This window comes from Stegodyphus dumicola, chromosome 11 (assembly GCF_044657685.1).
Source record: "Stegodyphus dumicola isolate Sdum_Otavi_A_Nest chromosome 11, ASM4465768v1".
NCBI lineage: Eukaryota > Metazoa > Arthropoda > Arachnida > Araneae > Eresidae > Stegodyphus > Stegodyphus dumicola.
In genome coordinates this window covers 45,785,550-45,804,235 of record NC_140778.1, presented here as the reverse complement: position 1 = coordinate 45,804,235, position 18,686 = coordinate 45,785,550, and the positions used below count along the sequence as shown (strand labels likewise).

The window sequence follows — 18,686 nt, the reverse complement described above, 5'->3', positions numbered from 1 at the left end:
CTCTATATGCTATGAACTAAAGGTATTAGAAATGCTCTTTGTACTTCGCAAATTCTTACAGTACTGAATGAATTTACTGGCTACATGTTTAAAGCAGTGAAGCGTGAGTAATTTCCTTTAAAAGCTTTTATTACGCTTCTGATATGACTAGGCTGCCTGTTTAATTGAAGTTCTTGATTCTGGTTTTCGAATAAGCATCAGATTACGTAAAAAAGCAGCCTTAATCTAATATATACTATTAGTTTAACAGAACAATTCGAATCTATTATTATAAATTAATATTATGTTATTATCAGATGCATTGAAGAAGTTGCAAATGTAAATGCTTCGAAGCTAATATGAATATTAACGAGCTTTCTGGTTTTAGGTGTAAGGATTATTTGAATGTTTTAACCTGTTATTTTATGTTAATTCCCATTCCTATCAAGCCTCGTTTCATTTCCCTGACAGAATGCAAATTTCCAGCCCGTGCGATATTCAAATTAGGTATAAAGAAAAAAGTACGTAAAGGGAGGTTTTGGAGGGTGAAATCAGAGCGTATTCTGCCTACTTGGAGGCTACGTTGTTAACATTGATCCTATAGCGAACCGAATTCTGAAGCGTTGAGTTATTAGAACATAGTTGTTCTGAGGTTAGTTGAGTTATAGAATTCTGAAGCGTTGAGTAGGTTTCTTACGCCGACTTCGGACACACTCCATTAAATTTCATTACCTTTAGTTTATCCAGTATCTTTAAATTAAAGCCAAAAGTTCTGGCTTCTGTAAGCACGAGTTGGTGCCATCTGTTAAACTTTATCAGGATTAATAAAAGTCTCTGTGGTGATTACAAGACGGTTACAGCCGAAAACATCGCAGCAAAAACATCGTGGACGAAAACGTCGCGGAGAAAACAACGCAAGGCGAAAACGTCATGCTACAAAACATCGTGGGAGAAAACATCGCAAAGAGAAAACATCGCAGTTCTAAAACATCGTGGTACAAAACACCGTCGTCGAAAATAAAGCGGTTCAAAAACTTCGCAGTTTAAAAACATCGTCGTCGAAATTATCGTGGTAAAAAATAAAGTATCTAAAAATCATTGCATGACGATAACATCGCAGACATGCTTTTTTCAGGCATGCTTTAATAAGTGTAAATGGATATTCCCATAATGATTTGTGAACGCAAGATGGAAAGAAGGATAATTTTTACTTTCATATTTTTTATTAATTAATAAATTTTTGCTGAGAAAATAAAAAGGAAACTTAAGCATAGAAAATTAATGCTACTTATAGCACTTAATAGAATTTTAAACCGACATAGTTAACTAACAAAGGTCATTAATAAATCATTTTTATAAAGTTTTTACTGGTAATATTTCATGAAAAGTATAATCTATAAGTTACATTTAATTTTCTATGCTTAAGTTTCCTTCTTACGTTTTCAGCAAAAATTTATCAGTTAATAAAAAATGTGAAAGTAAAATTTATCCTTCTTTACACCTTGCGCTCACAAATCATTATGGGAATATCCATTTACAATTATTAAAACCTAAAAAAAGCATGTCTGCGATGTTATCGTCATGCGATGATTTGTAGATACTTTATTTTTTACCACGATATTTGCGACGACGATGTTTTTAAACTGCGATGTTTTTGAACCGCTTTATTTTCTACGACGATGTTTTGTGCCACGATGTTTTAGAACTGCGATGTTTTCTGTTTGCGATGTTTTCTCCCACGATGTTATGTAGCACGACGTTTTCGCCTTGCGTTGTTTTCTCCGCGACGTTTTCGTCCACGATGTTTTTGCGCGATGTTATCGGCGGACACCTTACAAGACGCAGCGATAATCCGCATATCGACTTTTAGAGTTTTGGATCTACTTTATGATACCATAGAACACCAAACTTAATATAGTAATTACAGAAAAGGAAAGCATTCCTTCCACGATTATTCACCATTTTAAATTACTACAAGCAAGATGGATACTGAAATATGACTGACCTCAGGCGTTGCCAAATTTGGTCACGAGTAATTCTCCCCATTTTATGAAGGATTTCTCGGGCAGCTCTTTCTCCAGCTTCAATGGCTCCTTCCATGTAACCAGACCATGTTATAGCAGTCTCAGTGCCTGCAAAATGCAGTCGACCTATAGGTGTCCTCAAGACTCTGTGAGATTGGAAAGAAGAAATCAACGACCACTGTAAACTGGATGCTTTTGCATGAGAGATTCATTTTGCACTGGCACAGTATTGATCGAGTTATATAAATCTCTCAATTAAAATGCTCTACTTCGTTTTTTTTTTCAAATGAGCATAAATGAAGAAAGGACACTGTTAATGGGCTCCAAGAAACTGCAAATATTGTTTTTACCTTTTGGACACCAAAGTATCGGACAAGCTTTAATATATTAAGAAACTTCTTTTTTACTTTTTGAACTGATTTCTTCCCAAATAAATCAGCAAAACCTGCTGTAACATAAAATTACGTGCCGTTAAAAACCATTTTATCTTCACATTTTCATTCTTTTTACTATTATAGGTAAAACAAAATTTTTAATAAATTTACCTGGCTTAGAGTATTTTTATAAATACCAGAACAATAAATAGATTTGAAAAGCTCTTGCTGCTTTTAACATAATTGACTTTGGTGTTGATAAAAAAATTTATGAATTTACCATACGCTTTCACGGCGCTTATCATGAAGCCACCAACATTTTGATTGTAGAGACAACATTGTGACTACATTTCTGTAGGAAATCTCCTCAAATATATTGTTACGAATTTGCTATTTAAAAAGCTAATGTTAGTTCAATTATAAATTAAATGGTTTTATTTCTCGCGCAGTGCAGCGCGTGACGAATATTAAAAGAAAGCTAAGCCGGAAAAATTAAAAATACAAGAGCGCGTGCGTTAAATAAATAAATATCTCTTCTTGATTTCGAGAAAGTACTGGAAAATTCTAGCGCGTGATTTTAAAATCTTATAAAAGGAGGAAAATATCTCAGTTTGGAGTAGTTGCTTAGTTTGTTGTTGTTTAGAAAACTGTTGTTGTTGATTATAGCGAATTCGCGGATTAGCGTTCTTTAGCTGTTTTGAATTACGTTCTATTGGATATTTGAGTAGTTAAAAGATAACTATTGTGAGATATTGTAATATTGCATGATAATTTGAGAAAATTTAAGCATTTTTGTTGTGATAATAATAAATTTTTGTTCATTTTTCATCGGACTTGTGCATTCATTTCATAACGAACCCGTACGCACGCAACAATTTTTGGTGTCAGAAGTGGGATTTGAATGCCAATAACAAGAGGGATGGAAGAACATTTGAGACAGCTCATTACTGCTTTTGCTGCTTTCCAAGAAAAGATGGAAGCTGGCCAAACATCTTTTAAAGAAGAAATTAAAGAGAAAATGGATGCTGGTCAAAGGTCCGTTAAAGAAGAAATGAAATTGGGCCAGGAATCCCTCAAAGGAGAAATGAAATTGGGCCAGGAATCCGTTAAGGAAGAGATGAAATCTCTTAAAAATGAGATGAAAGCAGGTCAGGACGAAATGAAAAGAGAAATTACCTGCGTAATAGAAAATAAATTTGAGGCTATGGAAGGCAGAATAGACGCGGTTGAAACTAAAGTTGGACATATAGAAGAGAGAGTTTCTGCCGTCGAACAACAAATTGATGATAGGGTTTCTGCTGCCGTCGCCAAAGAAGTTGACAGCCTAAAGAAGTGCATAGCGACGGTAGGAAACAATTCTGAAGGTTTCAAATTTTTATCGATGCCTGCTCGTTCCGTTCTGAAATTATCTACATATGATGGGAAGACCTCCTGGCAGGTGTATAGGACACAATTTTCTATCGTGGCGGATCCGAATGGATGGGATTCCCAAGCTAAGGCCTGTCATCTCGCCGCTTCTTTAAGAGCCGACGCAGCGGATATCCTTCAGACTCTTCCCGAAAACAAAAGGTTAGATTTCGAAGCTCTGTCCGGCGCCTTGGAGCTGCGCTTCGGGGAGAAATGTTTAAAAGACTACAGCAGGCTCCAATTAAAATCCCGTCAACAGAAGCTCACCGAAACACTTCAGGAACTAGCCACGGATGTTGAAAGGCTGTCACATCACGCCTTTTCGGAGTGCCCGACAGAAACAAGGGAAATTCTGTCCCTGCAATATTTCATCGATGGCATCCGGGACCCTGAAATACAGAAAGCACTGCGAATGGCGGATGTTAAAGATCTGAAAAGCGCTCTGTTGTACGCCATGAAGTTCGAGGCAGCCCAGCAAGCAACTAGTAGAGATCGCTACCCAGTTAGAGCTGTGCGAGTCCATGAGCCAGTGGATCAACTGATGGCTCGTTTAGATGATTTAGCCAGACAAGTCGACGCTTTGATACGGAGTAGGAGCGAGAAGAAAGTGGCTCTAAGGTGTTGGAGATGTGGTAGTGAAGGTCACCTAAGACGGAATCGCAGAACACCCCAGGGTACAGAATATAAAGCAGATGATTTTACCAGACAAGTCAGTGGCTTGAGACGGAACAGAAGTGAAAAGAAACTAATTCTAAAGTGCTGGAACTGCGGAGTTGAAGGCCACATATGAAGAAACTGCAGAACACCCCGAGGTACGGAAAATAAGACCATTTCCCAGCAACAACGCAGTAAACAAATTAGTGACCATATCGAGGAACGGAAGTTGCCAGATAGTGAAAAACCTTGTTTTAAAGCGCTTAAAATTTTTACAGTGAGTGGCAACAGTAACGGACTGTCCATTAATGGGAATATCGATGGAGTTCCTTGCAATATGATCATTGACACAGGAGCTAATGTTACCATCATTAGGAATGATTTACCTGAACAATTTAAAGATAAACTTATTTGGACGCCATCCTGTGTTACCCTTCAGACTGCGTCTGGTAATAAGATCGACATAACTGGGAAGTTAAACGTAAGCATCACGTTTGGAAATGCCGCCTACCATCACACGGCTTATGTGGCGGATATCACAGATCCATGCACACTCGGATTGGACTTTTTAAGGAAATACAATTTTTTCTTAGACTTGAAAAACAACAAACTGCTTTCAGTATCTGATTGCATGACTATCCATCCTCAAAAGGGATCCTCATCTGGAAATGCCGACGCCTTGTCCGAAAGACCCAGCTCAGGAAGCTGCCGAAATCTTGCTAGGGCCAAAAAGAAACGCAAGACTACCAGCTATTCTCCATCCCAGATGCTCTTCGGTCGAGACCTTCGTCTGCCTTGTGACCGCCTGTTTGATCGCCGCACGGATGCTCCTTCATCGCCTGAGGAACACATCCAAGATGTCCAGGCCCGTTTTGAAGTGATGCACCGTTCCGCACGAAAGCGAGTGAACTTTGCGACGGAGAAGGTGAAAACCACATACGACACGAGAGCTACTGGACATAAATTCAAACAAGGAGACAAGGTGTGGTTGAGGAACCCGATTCAACGAAGAGAACTCAGTTCTAAATTACAGTCACCTTCGGATGGTCCATATACAGTCCTGAAGTGACTGAATGACGTCATGATCCGTAAGTGTTCGAACTCTAAACCTAAAGTCGTTCATTACGACATGTTAGCTCACTACTATGGCCATAGTACGTAATGTAAATAATTGTAAATAGTATAAGACCATGGTCCTTTTTGTTTTAAATGTGTACTTGATTTGATTTGTATTTAGTATTTGTTTTGAATTTAGTATTTGATAGCATTTGATTTGTTTAAGTTAGTTATTGCATTTATTGTTTATATTGTTTGATATTGTAATGTAATGTTTATGCCTCAGTTGCATTTATGCCACAGTTGTAAGTTTAGCTTCCTGTCCAGGGATTGTACTGCCCCGGGACGTGCAGTCCTTGGGAAGGGGGCAGTGTTACGAATTTGCTATTTAAAAAGCTAATGTTAGTTCAATTATAAATTAAATGGTTTTATTTCTCGCGCAGTGCAGCGCGTGACGAATATTAAAAGAAAGCTAAGCCGGAAAAATTAAAAATACAAGAGCGCGTGCGTTAAATAAATAAATATCTCTTTTTGATTTCGAGAAAGTACTGGAAAATTCTAGCGCGTGATTTTAAAATCTTATAAAAGGAGGAAAATATCTCAGTTTGGAGTAGTTGCTTAGTTTGTTGTTGTTTAGAAAACTGCTGTTGTTGATTATAGCGAATTCGCGGATTAGCGTTCTTTAGCTGTTTTGAATTACGTTCTATTGGGTATTTGAGTAGTTAAAAGATAACTATTGTGAGATATTGTAATACTGCATGATAATTTGAGAAAATTTAAGAATTTTTGTTGTGATAATAATAAATTTTTGTTCATTTTTCATCGGACTTGTGCATTCATTTCATAACGAACCCGTACGCACGCAACAATATAAAGGAACTTATTATAATGAAAAACCGTCTACGTAGGACAAGGCAACTATGTGGATTTCGGAAATCAAAACGTAGTTAAATAGCGATAACTAAAACACAAACTCAATGATTTCAAAGCGAGCAATGGCAACACTGTACGAAAAAAAATTATCTCCAGCGCGCGAAACTGTGTATCGGAAATTGTAAAGATATGCTCTATAAATATTTTATGATGTTGCTGTTGAACTGAAATTTATGTAGCTTAAGTGCTGAAAACATGATATTTAATACGTAAAGGTAACTCAAAAAACGTTAAAAACCACCCCTTTGGGAATAATATAAAATTTGGAAACATTCAGAAAAATTTTTTTAAAGATAAATAGCGCATAAACTTTTGTGACTTGAGTGTTGTTTTCTTTTTCACGTGCGGTTTATCAGTTTATTGAAATTGTATACTTATAATAAAATAGAAATAATAAACGAGACTCGTGCGACAAAAGTACTCATATATTTGCTTGATCTTTAAAGAATATTCCATAAGCATAGCTAAATTTTATTCAGCATTACAAGTTTTTTAAATGAAGTATAAGAAATTAATTGTTATAAATACTTCAAATGATTAACTTGAATAATTCAGTTATAGTATCTAACAAATCTGACAACTTTTAATGTTAAATTATGTTAATTTTATTCTGTTCTGTAGGGAATTACAGCGTGTGTTCGAAATTGTTAGTAATTTAGTACCACAAGGATATTCATGAATAAACATATTAGTGCTAATTAATTCCTAGTAGCTCAAGGACTAGTGTGAAAAAATATTTCATAAAGTATTTCAGGGATAATAATAACAGTAAGTACTAGTTTTACTGTCTCTAAACTAAGATGACTTTAGAACAGAGCTGTATTTTCTGTGCTATGAATTACAATTCTTTTTTCTATCTGTTGAAATGAAACTTTATGCATGTTTCTGTATATTTCAGTATGTGTGCTCTATATTCTGTATCTGAAAAGCTTTATTTCATATAGATATTTCTTACAATTTACGCTCATGTCCATAAATTAAGGATAATGCAAAATCAGGCAAAGGAAGAGTTAGAAGCAAAACAAATTTGACTTATTTGTAAAGCTTATTTATTAAACAAAAGGTAAAGAGCAAAAAAAAGATGCTATGTGTTAATTATTAAACAAATTAGCATTTTTTTCTCCCTGGAGCAAATTAAAAAAAAATTACATGGTTGGTATGATTGTTAACACATTGTATGTCTCCCAGACGATGCAATACAGTCCGTACAACGCCTAGGCATGCTGAGTATCAAATTATCGATCTGATCTTGGGAGATATTACACCACTCAAAAAGCAATGCTCTCCGAAGTTCAGGTAGACACGTAGGAGGATGTTGACGGGCTGCAACTCGTCGGCCAAGCATGTCCCACACGTGCTCTACTGGATTCGAGTCCGGAGAGAATACTGGCCAGTCCATACGGATGATATCCTCCGCTTGAAGGCATTCGCTTACGATGCTTGCACGGTGAGGACGGCCGTTGTCATCCATAAACACAGATTGTGCGCCCATGGCACCCCGAAACAAACGTACATGTTGTTCCAGAATGACGTCCCGATAGATTTGGCTTATCATGGTTCCAATCTGAACATGCAGGTGAGTTCTGGAACCCAGAATAATTCCACCCCAAACGAGCACTCCTGCACCACCGTAACGGTGTCGTTCAATGATGTTTTCTTGGTGGTAACGGGTACCTGGAGCTCTCCATATGAATGTCCGGCGAGAATCAGACTGCAAGCTAAACCTGGACTCGTCGGAAAACATCACACAAGCCCATTGTTGCGGTGTCCACAATGCATGCTCTCTACTCTAGGCTAACCGCAGGCGACAGTGAGTTGCAGTAAGTGGAACGCATCTGACAGGTCTACGAGCATATAGACCAATCTGCCCTAAGCGTCTATACACGGTCTGCCTTGAAATTGTCGTACCAGTGGCTGAAGAGAGCTGACGAGACAGGTCTGAGGCTGTGCTCAGCCTGTTTCTTTTGGCAGTAACTGCCAAATACCGGTCCTCATTCGGCGTTGTAACTCTGGGGCGACCTGTGCTGTAACGTCTACTCACATTACCATCATCTTGGAATCTTTGCCAAAGCCTGGAGATGACACTCTGGGCAATTCCATTTCGTCTGATACTTCCAGTTGGGTACGCCCAGATTCCAGATGGCCGATAATTCTACCACGTAAAAAATCATCCAAATGCGTCCTTTGTGTCATAACTATTCGGTTATTTCACTGAAATGCTTATAAAGCGCCTGCGAACAATTTTACTGCTTTGCCAATATTCTTATACATCACTCTCTTACACTCTCGTCATTGTGACGTACCATCGGTGTTATCTGGTTACTTCCTGAAATTGGCATATGATTCTTGAAGATGTGTGTAGTGATTTTACAGGTGATATATTTATTTTAGAGTTCGATTTCTGCGTGACTCCGAATTATCCTTAATTTATGGACATGAGTGTATATTGCAAGACTATGAAAGCGCACACACTTATAGTTGAATTTGGATTTGAAATAAACAATTTCAATGTTTCTCAAAAATCTCCGATGATATTTAAATCCTGTAAGAAACTGTTCGTCGTTGTATACATAAAAAAATAAAATAAAAAAAAATAAAAATAAAAAGTTTCAGATTTTAAATTACGTCCAAAGAGACTTTTTTTAACATTTTGTATGTTAAATTTATTTATTAAATATCACGTTCGCACTTAAACAATAAAATTCAGTTCAAGAGCAATACCGCAAAATAGTTTTAAAACGAGCATATCTTTAGAATTCCCGCTACAGAGACCCGCAACGCTGGAGATAAAAATGTTTTTTCTGTACAACGTTGCCATGGCTCGCTTTGAAATATTTTAGTTTGTTAATCAAAAATTCGTTAAAGTTTTAGTAAAATAGGAAATCGATCATAAAACAAATTCCAAATTTCAAATTTGGTCTTCCACATGCCAATAATTCGTAGGAGGCTTACGTCATTCAAAATTTGATGGCTCCATCAAATTTTGAATTCACCGTTGTTTTATCACAATGCGAGAAATATACATACAATTATGCAGTTTCTTTATTATTTAATTTCTTTAAATATAACACAGGGCGATAATACTTTGTGGCAACAGTTTGAAAAGTGATTCGCCGTTTGTAGCGAATCCACGCAAAATGGCAAAACGAAAACAATAGTCCTTTAGGAACTAAGCCCCTTTGGACTAAAAAACTGAAAGGTTTCAGATTTTGATGGTCGCCCGAAAGGGTTTATTAATGTTTTTTGCATTGTCGCTGCGTTCGCAGTCTAGCAGTCTAGCAGTCTGCTGTTACTCTCACTCCTACTAACCCATTTTCAGCGCAAACGGCGTTAGCCCAGAAGGGCTATTAATTTCGTCTTGGCATTTTGCGTTGGTTCTGATAAATATCGTTTCACTTTTCAAACTTTTGCCACCAAATATTAAAGCCCTGTATTATATTAAAAAAAATTAAATAATGAGAATAGGCATAAATGTATGTATGTTTCTCGCATTGTAATAAAACAACGGTACCTAGAGCCATCCAATTTTGAATAACGGACGTTTCCACCCAAATATGGGCATCTGGAAGGCCTAATTTGGAATCTGGAATTTGTTTTATTACCTATTTCATATTTGTAAAATTTAAACGAATTTTTGATTAAGGAAATGAACGATTTCAAAGCGAGCAATTGCAAAACTGTACGGGAGGGGGAAAGCATTTTTAACTCCAGCTCGCGAGACTGTGTATCGGGAATTCTAAAGATATGCTCATTTAAAAATTATTTTGCGATAGTGCTGTTGAAGTGAATTTTATAGTTTAAGAACGAAAAACATGCTATTGAATAAATGAAGGTAACACACAAAACACTTCCTTTGGCATAATGTAAAATCTGAAAGTTGGTTGGTTTGGTTGGTTTATTTAATTACGACAAAGCACGCTAGGGCTATCTGTCTGAGGGATGCCTTCGAGGAGGACTTTCTAAGGGCAACTGGCTCGTATACACGTTACACTTGGGGAAAACCACGAAAACGCCCATGCAGCCAGCCCGTTCGCGGGATTGGAACCTCGGACCAAATTACCAGTGTTCAGCGACTTTACTGCTCGGCCGCTGGTGGGCCTAAAATATGAAAGCTTTCAGATTTTTTTTCGTCTTTTTTTAGCTTTATTATTGAGCATCATTTTCCTCGCAGTTACGCCATATACAATTCAACAGCAAAATTACAAAAATTTTAAAAGAAGTATACAGTATAAGTTTAGAATTTCCGATGCAGCATTAAGTTTTGGCATACTTTTTATTTCTATTCTTTTCTCAGTTCATCACATCAATATTTATTTTTTCCTAAGATGGCGTTAAAAACAACTTATTATTATTATTATTATTATTAACGTTTTATATGTTTATTTTATTTAAGTAACCCGTTCTTGGCGCTGATACGGCATATCTTTAGCATTTCCGATAGACAGTCTTACGCGCTGAAGATAAAAATGTTTTATTTCGTACAGTACTGCTATTGCCTACTTTGAAATTGTTGAGTTTGTTAATAAAAAAATCGTTGAACTTTTACAAGATATGAAATAGATAATAAAACAAATTCAAAATTCCGGTTTCCAGGTGCCCGTGTTCGGATGGTGGACTCCGTTATTCAAAATTTGATTGCTTTAGGTACAGCTGTTTTTTCACACATGCATACATTCATGCAGATTCTTCATTATTTAATTTTTTTTAATATAATACACGACGATTATATTTGGTGGCAACAATCTGAAAAGAGATACAACGCATTTAAGCGTTTCACCGAAATGTGCCATTTAGAAACTAATATCTCATTTGGTACAAACGACCCTTTCCGGCAAATAAATTTGGAAAACTATCTCAGAGGAAAGCAATTCATATCACTACATTCGTATTATGAGCACTTTTCTGGCTCTAAGATATCAAACTTCTTTTCACTTACACATTGACGCTTTAGAGAAAGAGTTTTCACAGTAAGCATTAAAATTGTCGCAGAAATTTTCAAATACATATTATATGTTTCGCTATGGATCGTAGATTTTACGACTACTTTATAACTATTTTACGACTATTGGAACCTACCTTCCATATCTGGTAAAGAAGCCGGGAGGGTACATAGCAGTGTAGCAACCACCGGAGTATTGTTCCTCCATCCAGTTCTTTTCTTCATAGTGAATAGGCTGTAAGAGAGAATATTTCAGTTTCACCATAGGAGAAAAATAACGATACTGTTGCGTGCGTACGGGTTCGTTATGAATTGAATGCACAAGTCCGATGAAAAATGAACAAAATTTATAATTATCACAACAAACAAAAAAATCTGATGTGTACACCACATGACTTCCTTGTACGGAATATTAAATTATACGCATTTTTTCTTGCATTTATTTAAACTTATTGGATTGAATTAAATCTACTTCGCCGACACCGCATAAACCACAATAGAATAAATGCATTCTTTAAAATTCACTCTATTTGTTTACCATAGCGATACCCTGGCGCTAGGTTAACTTAACAGTATTATATTTCGTTCATATTATAACTCAAAATGCACAAAATTTATATCATTTAAAGAATTATCGAATCGTTGCTACATGTTCGATGCAAATACTATAATAAAGCTAGAACGATGTATAAAAGAAATTAAGCAAACAAAACAAAAAAGAAACAGTTTTTCACCGACGATTGAGTATTTCTCATTTAATTAATTCAGTTCTCAATTCGCGACAAGGCAAAAATACATAACTCAAAATATCTGTAGTAAAAATTTCGAAGTAAATCTTAAACACTTATTTCCTCGAAAAAGTTCCAGAAACGATTAAGCATAATGATCTAATTCGCAATAATAAATGAAGGCGTTATCTTTGCTGTTGCGAAGCTAAGTTTCTCTAGATTGGCAACAAATCCGCTACTCAGATCTTTCAAATGTAAACAAGATCAATGGCCGCCATAAAATTAGGCTTAGAGGCATTTAAACAATTTTAAAATTGTTGATAATTCTAAAAATATTGCACACAGATTTCCTAAAGGCATAAAACTCTTAACCGGAAGATAAAAACAACATAATTCAATCATTTTTAAAGCAAAAAATTTACAATTTACAAACATATAAGAATAAGAAACTGAGATCACTCAGCCGGGTAACAGAGTGGATATATATATAAATATATTTATGTACGTTTGGTGCGGCCGATTGCAACCAAAATACGAGGTGCACATCTACATGTTATAACAGTCCTATATACAAAATTTCAACGTTCTGAGGCTACTCGTTTTTGAGTTATGCGAGATACGTACGTACATACGTTCGTACACACGCCACGAAAAATTCTCTTCAGAATTCATTTTAAAGCAGTTTTATAATTTTTTTGGAGGAAAAGAGTATTTTATTCTGTCCTTACATACAGATATCACGCAAAAGCATCGTCAAATTGCATTCGATAGCGGTCAAAATGGATATTTTCGTCGAAATATGCTGCCTGAAACTTTTTGCGATTACAATACATCCTTTTACAAGATACAAGGAAGTAAAAACAAAGTAAAAACGCTTAAATTTCCTCAGATATTCTACAATAGCGGAATATCTCACAGTCGTTATCTTTTAACTACTCAAACGTTCAACAGAACTTAATTCAAAACAGCTAGAGAAAGCTGTTTCGAATTAAGTCCACGAGAGCAGTTTTGTAAACAAACTCTTAAAACTACAACTAACTGAATGCCAATGCGAATTATTGAAAGTTAGGGAGTGCCTATGGTTCAAAACCATGTACCTTCTCATCAGAATTAAATAAAAGCGAGCAGAAATACGAAAATTGCATAAGTATTTTACTTGCTGTACACTAGAGGGAGCCACATGGCTCGAGAAAGTTTAGGGATAGCGAGAATTTATAAAACATAAGAATACATTTTTTTTTTTTTTTTTTTAATTTTTAGATTTTAAATCATTTTTTGGGTTTTCATCCGCAGAGAACCCGTTGGCGCTTCGGGAAAGAACTCGTTGGCGCCGTTGCATTTTTACTCGCCAAGCTCGCCGTTCATCGACGATGAGCCGAGCCGTAAACATGATTTTTAGTGCATATAAATTCAAATTAGCAGACAAAACAATAAATTAAGCATATGGTAGTAAAAATTCACAGATAATAAGCATGTAAGTGTAAAACTAACCGGTTAAACGTGATATACGAAAATAAATTTGTATTAAATTCAAGTTAGCACAGAAAATAATATATTAAGCATAAGACAATATATAAGGATTTATAACGGAAATAAAAATTCATTTAAAAAATATAAATTAGTAGTAATATACTGAAATTAACCGGTTAAGCGTGATATACGAAAAAAAATTGTCTTAAATTCCAGTTAACACAGAATACTATATATTCCTTACACCAGCAGTGGTTTGCAAATTTTGATGACCATGGTGATGCACCAAACTATTCTGTCATCTTAGATAATCAATAATATTTTTTATTTCAATTTAATCATCTATTTATGTCACACCTGCCATCCTCTGAAAGGTTATTGTTAGAAAATATCTAACATATATCTACGAAAATACCAATTTAGTTGTTAAAAAATTCAGAAAAAATAATAATAAATAAGAGAAGAATAATATAAATCTGCAAATGCGAACAACGACAGTGATAATTCAACAAAATGAACGCATGAAGAATGGTTGCTAACTTCGTACAAGAGAATAGGATAAATGCGATGGGTTACCAGGTTTGAACTATTATCGCCAAAGTTGGCGATGTTTACATTTACCGGGTTCTCTGCGGAAGTGCTTCCCATTTTTTTTTTTTTTTTTTTTGTATTTTTAATTAAAAAAAATTTTTTTTTGGGTATTTTGTATTTTTTATACACAATACAACACTAAAGCAAATAGCGGAGAGGAAAGATATGACAGTTAAATGGGCTCATTGGCATGTGGCATAAAATGGGAGTGCAAATAAAAGTTATCGAGAGAAAATATTCCAGGCATAATTAGTTTCTGCGGGAGAAACTAACTGAATTGAGAGGTTTTTCCTCCTTTTTTTATGAGCTTTTTAAATCACGCGCGAGATTGTTCTAGCAATTTCTTGAAATCAAAAAGAGATATTTATTTATTAAATGTTAAGTGCACATGCTCTTGTATTTTTAATTTTACGGCTTAGCTTTCTTTTAATATTCGTCACGCTCTGCACTGCACGGGGAATAAAACAATTTTTATTTATAATTCTACTAACATTAACTATTTAAATACCAAATCCGTAACAATACATTTATTTTGCATCATCTCTTTAGCTTGTTTATAGCTTTTTCGAAGTTAATTCGAATAGATGAACATCTCTCTTTTTTTTTAGCGGTGCTTAATTTTTGAAATTTAATTAACAATAACTACATTCTGGAGAACCACATTTAAGGAACAGGCATTGAAAAGACTATTTACATTCCAAATGGGGGGAGGGAATTACACAATATATTACTTTTTGAAATTCAAACCAAACGCGTCTTACTTAACTCTATTTGAATGTATATAACGGCCTTTCAGATAAAAAGGTATCGAACTTCTCAGTAGTCTAATTTAGTGATAGATAGTGTTTCGAATCACTAAATTTCTAATCGCAGCTCGAGGTTTAAGAACTACCGTAATTTCCGGAAGAAACGCCGCGGCGTTTACGTGTTTAAAACTTACATTTTCAACGCGTGCGGCGTTTCTACCCATGCGGCGTTTAGGTGCACTAAAAATAAAATATTTCCTATGATGGACATTGTACATTGTTTGGATGGCCTTGTCATTGTGCATAGACTAGTGCTGTTCCCACACAAAAGACCACTCAGTTGCTTTTTGCGAACGTTATTTTGTTTACATTCTTTTCCTTGAACGGACCTACATGCCTTATTCACCCTAAACGAGATCTCAGAATAATAAAATTTTTCCCCCTTTCAAATCAACATTCTCATCAGTTTGAATAGTCTCTCTCCTCTGCCATTCCATGAATCTTCCAGGACCCATCCTCTCCCCACCCCTGCCTTTTCTGCAATTTTTTTCAAAGGCGGACACGACTCCACCTGCCTCGCAATATTCGTATTTCCCCTTCAGCATGAATGGATTTTTCTTGGCATTCTGCCAAATACAGATCCCATCAGTTTGGGTACAAGTACTTGTTGAATAGTTTTTAATTAGGGAGCGGAAAATTTTTTGAAAATGTCTCTAAACGGCACAGAAGCTATATATTTCTTACCTTTAACTTATTTTTGAGTTATGGTTTCATTTCATGCATTTTTCTTAACTGGTATGTCATATATCAGGACTTAGGTTGAGTTTTTGCATCTATACGGCCCACGACGATGTCACGCGCAATTTAATCTATTGCGGCGTTTACGCTGATGCGGCGTTTCTGTGTAATTTTAAATTTTTTCCCGCCATTTTTCTCGAGTGCGGCGTTTACGCTGATGCGGCCTTTCTTCCGGAAATTACGGTGTTTTATTCTAACCAATTATTTTTAGTTTTACTTTCCTTTCCTTTCTGATTCCAGCTTCCTGCTGGAATGTAAATTTGTAATGACGTAGATGCTAATCTAAGCGTGTTTCAGCAGTATTTAAGCTGCATTTCAAGAGTTCCTGAGAAGTAGTAGCGGAGTTAATTCTGAGTTTATGCTGCGTGTTTTAAATTAGCTCTTTAGTCGTTGTTATTAGACGGCTTTAAGTTTATACTGATATTTCTCGGCTCGACATTGCTGCGTGCAGCCGGTTTAGCGTTTAGTTAAGCTAAGGAGCCAGTCACTAGCCCTCTTAATTTATTAATGAATTGTTACATTCTTATTTTCTGTTAAAGTTAAGTTAGCCACAAGCGGTGGTGTATTGTGAGCACCGAGTGCGCCCATCTATTTATTTTAGTTCAAACTAAAAGGTTATTTAAACCTTCTACTGCAGTTTTTATTCTTGAAAGACATAGCGAACATTCGCTACTTCGTCTTCTACGTAGAGTCCACGTTGTATGCTACCAAAAAGAACACGGAGCGTCTATAAGGGTCCAAAAATAAATAAGCATTTAAATTAGCATGGTTTCAAAATTATAAATGCAAAGGATGGGTTTTCAATTGAAAAATATAGCGAATATTTTTAAACTCTTGACATCATGATTCTTCTCAGTTCGAAACATTTCATTTGAATAACGTCACAGGGTCACAAGCGAAAACATCGCGGTAAAAGCACCTCGGATGAAAACGTCATAGGAAAAACAAAACAAGAAGAAAACATCATCGTACAAAACATCGTGGGGGAAAACAAACAAGAAGAAAAGATCGCAGTTCTAAAACATCGTAGTACGAAACATGGTCGTAGAAAATACAGTAGTTCATAAACTTCGCAGTTTAAAAACATCGTCGTCGAAAATACAGTCGTAAAAACTAAAGCACCTAGAAATGATCGTATGACGATAACATCGCATATATAATTTTTTTCTTTAAATTTGTAAATGCATATTTGAATAATAATCTGTGAGTGCAAAAAGCAATAACGAATATTTAAAATTTAAAATTTTTGAATAAAATAGTAAATTTTTGCTGAAAAAGTAAGACGGAAACTAAAGTAAACAGAAAGCAAACAGAAAATGAGTGGAAAATAATGCTACTTGCAGTAATGAACGGAATTTTGTAACCTCTTGCAATTACTCACTTTTTCCCCCTAATCGTTTTCTTAGACTATATTTTAAGCTATCAATAGCACTATAAAAAGATTAATAATTTAATCACCTTTATTAACTGCTATACGTAGCATCATTTTTCTACTCATTTTCAGTTTTTAAAGGCTAAATTTCCTTCTTATTTTTCAGCTAACATTTTTAATTAAAAAATATGAAATATAAAATTAAACAATTTTCCTTATTCTGATGCTATGATATGTAATTGCTTTATCTTTTACCACGATATTATCGATGACGGTGTTTTTAAATTGCAACGTTTTTGAACAGCTTTATTTTCGATGATGATGATTTATACACCATGTTTTAGAATCGCGATGTTTTCTCCTTGCTTTCTTATCTCTCACGATGTTTTGTACGATGACGTTTTTACATTGCTTTGTTTTTTCCGTGCCGTTTTCGTCCACGATGTATTTACCACGATTTTCAGTGTACCACCCTCACATGAATAATTTTAAGGTATTTCTCCCTTCTTTCTGCATGCCTTTGTGGTGTAACGATAGCACACTCGGGGCATATTCGAGAAGTCCAGGTTCGATGTCCGAGGAGGACATTGCTCATTTTTCACATCAAATGCTTCAAAATAACCTTCTACAGTGGTGCCCGAACTAAAAAACGGTGGTGGATGATGATTCTTTACCACCAGGATTTGGAGATTGGCTCCCTTAATCTACAGTTGCCCTTTAAATGGGAGAGTATGTAAGCTATTTTCCCCTTCCTTTCTGCATGCCTTTGTGGTGTAACGGTAGTACATTCGGCGCATATTCGAAAGATCCAGGTTCGAGTCCCATCAAGTGCATTGCTCCTTTTTCGCATATCCTGATCAAAATAACCTAATAACTCTACAACTTCATTTCCTTAGAAACTCACTGAATAATTGTTTTCAGGTTTACATCCATGCTATTGCATACCTTCAGAAATTCTTGACATCCAGTGGCCTCTGCTAAACTCCTTGCAACTTTTTTTTCCGTTCTTCAGGGCTCAAACTTCCCATACGGCGACATTTATCAGCTTGTATCAACCTGAAAAAAAAAATCAAGGATAAGCTCTATCCTATAGGAGCTTAGGTTAAATTTATAAACCAAGAAAAGGTTTTATAAATTTGTAATCATCATATCATTGTCACGAAAGCATAAGGAATATTTGCATAGATTTGTAAAACTATGGAATATCATACCCTACAATGGCAGGATAGCTACCATCTGGTTTCGTGTCATCTAAAGTCAAGGACACAGGATGCTCATCTCCTCCTTCAATCAACAGTGAGCCGCAAAGCCCTGCAAAGTAATTGTATTTTAGTACATAGTTAAATTGAAATAGCAGGTTATGATCGTAAAATTGAAATTATCTCTTGCTTTTCCATTAATCATTACTGTCTTGATTAAAAAAATCTCGCTTTTCGAGTGTAAAAATCTGATTTGAATGCAGGAATACTTCTAATATTTCGAGATGATTTTATTAGATACTTTGTTCGTTATTCTGGCATGCAGCGGGAGATGCTCTACTCCTGCTCTTTCCAGATTCCTGAATGAGTCCCCTTAGGGTCCTGACATAATGTAAAAGTCCAAAAATGAAGCTTCT

At 35.6% G+C, this 18,686-nt stretch overlaps 1 protein-coding gene across 1 annotated transcript in view; it reads right to left on the bottom strand.

Moving 5' to 3' along the window:
* The window catches only part of LOC118192864 (amine oxidase [flavin-containing]-like), a 115,122-nt gene that overhangs the window by 9,869 nt on the left and 86,567 nt on the right, over nt 1-18,686 (bottom strand). Inside the window, 5 exon segments of the mRNA XM_035363887.2 lie at nt 1,985-2,149; nt 11,504-11,601; nt 18,017-18,069; nt 18,072-18,127; nt 18,283-18,382. Of these exon segments, the coding sequence (XP_035219778.2) occupies nt 1,985-2,149; nt 11,504-11,601; nt 18,017-18,069; nt 18,072-18,127; nt 18,283-18,382 (472 nt within the window).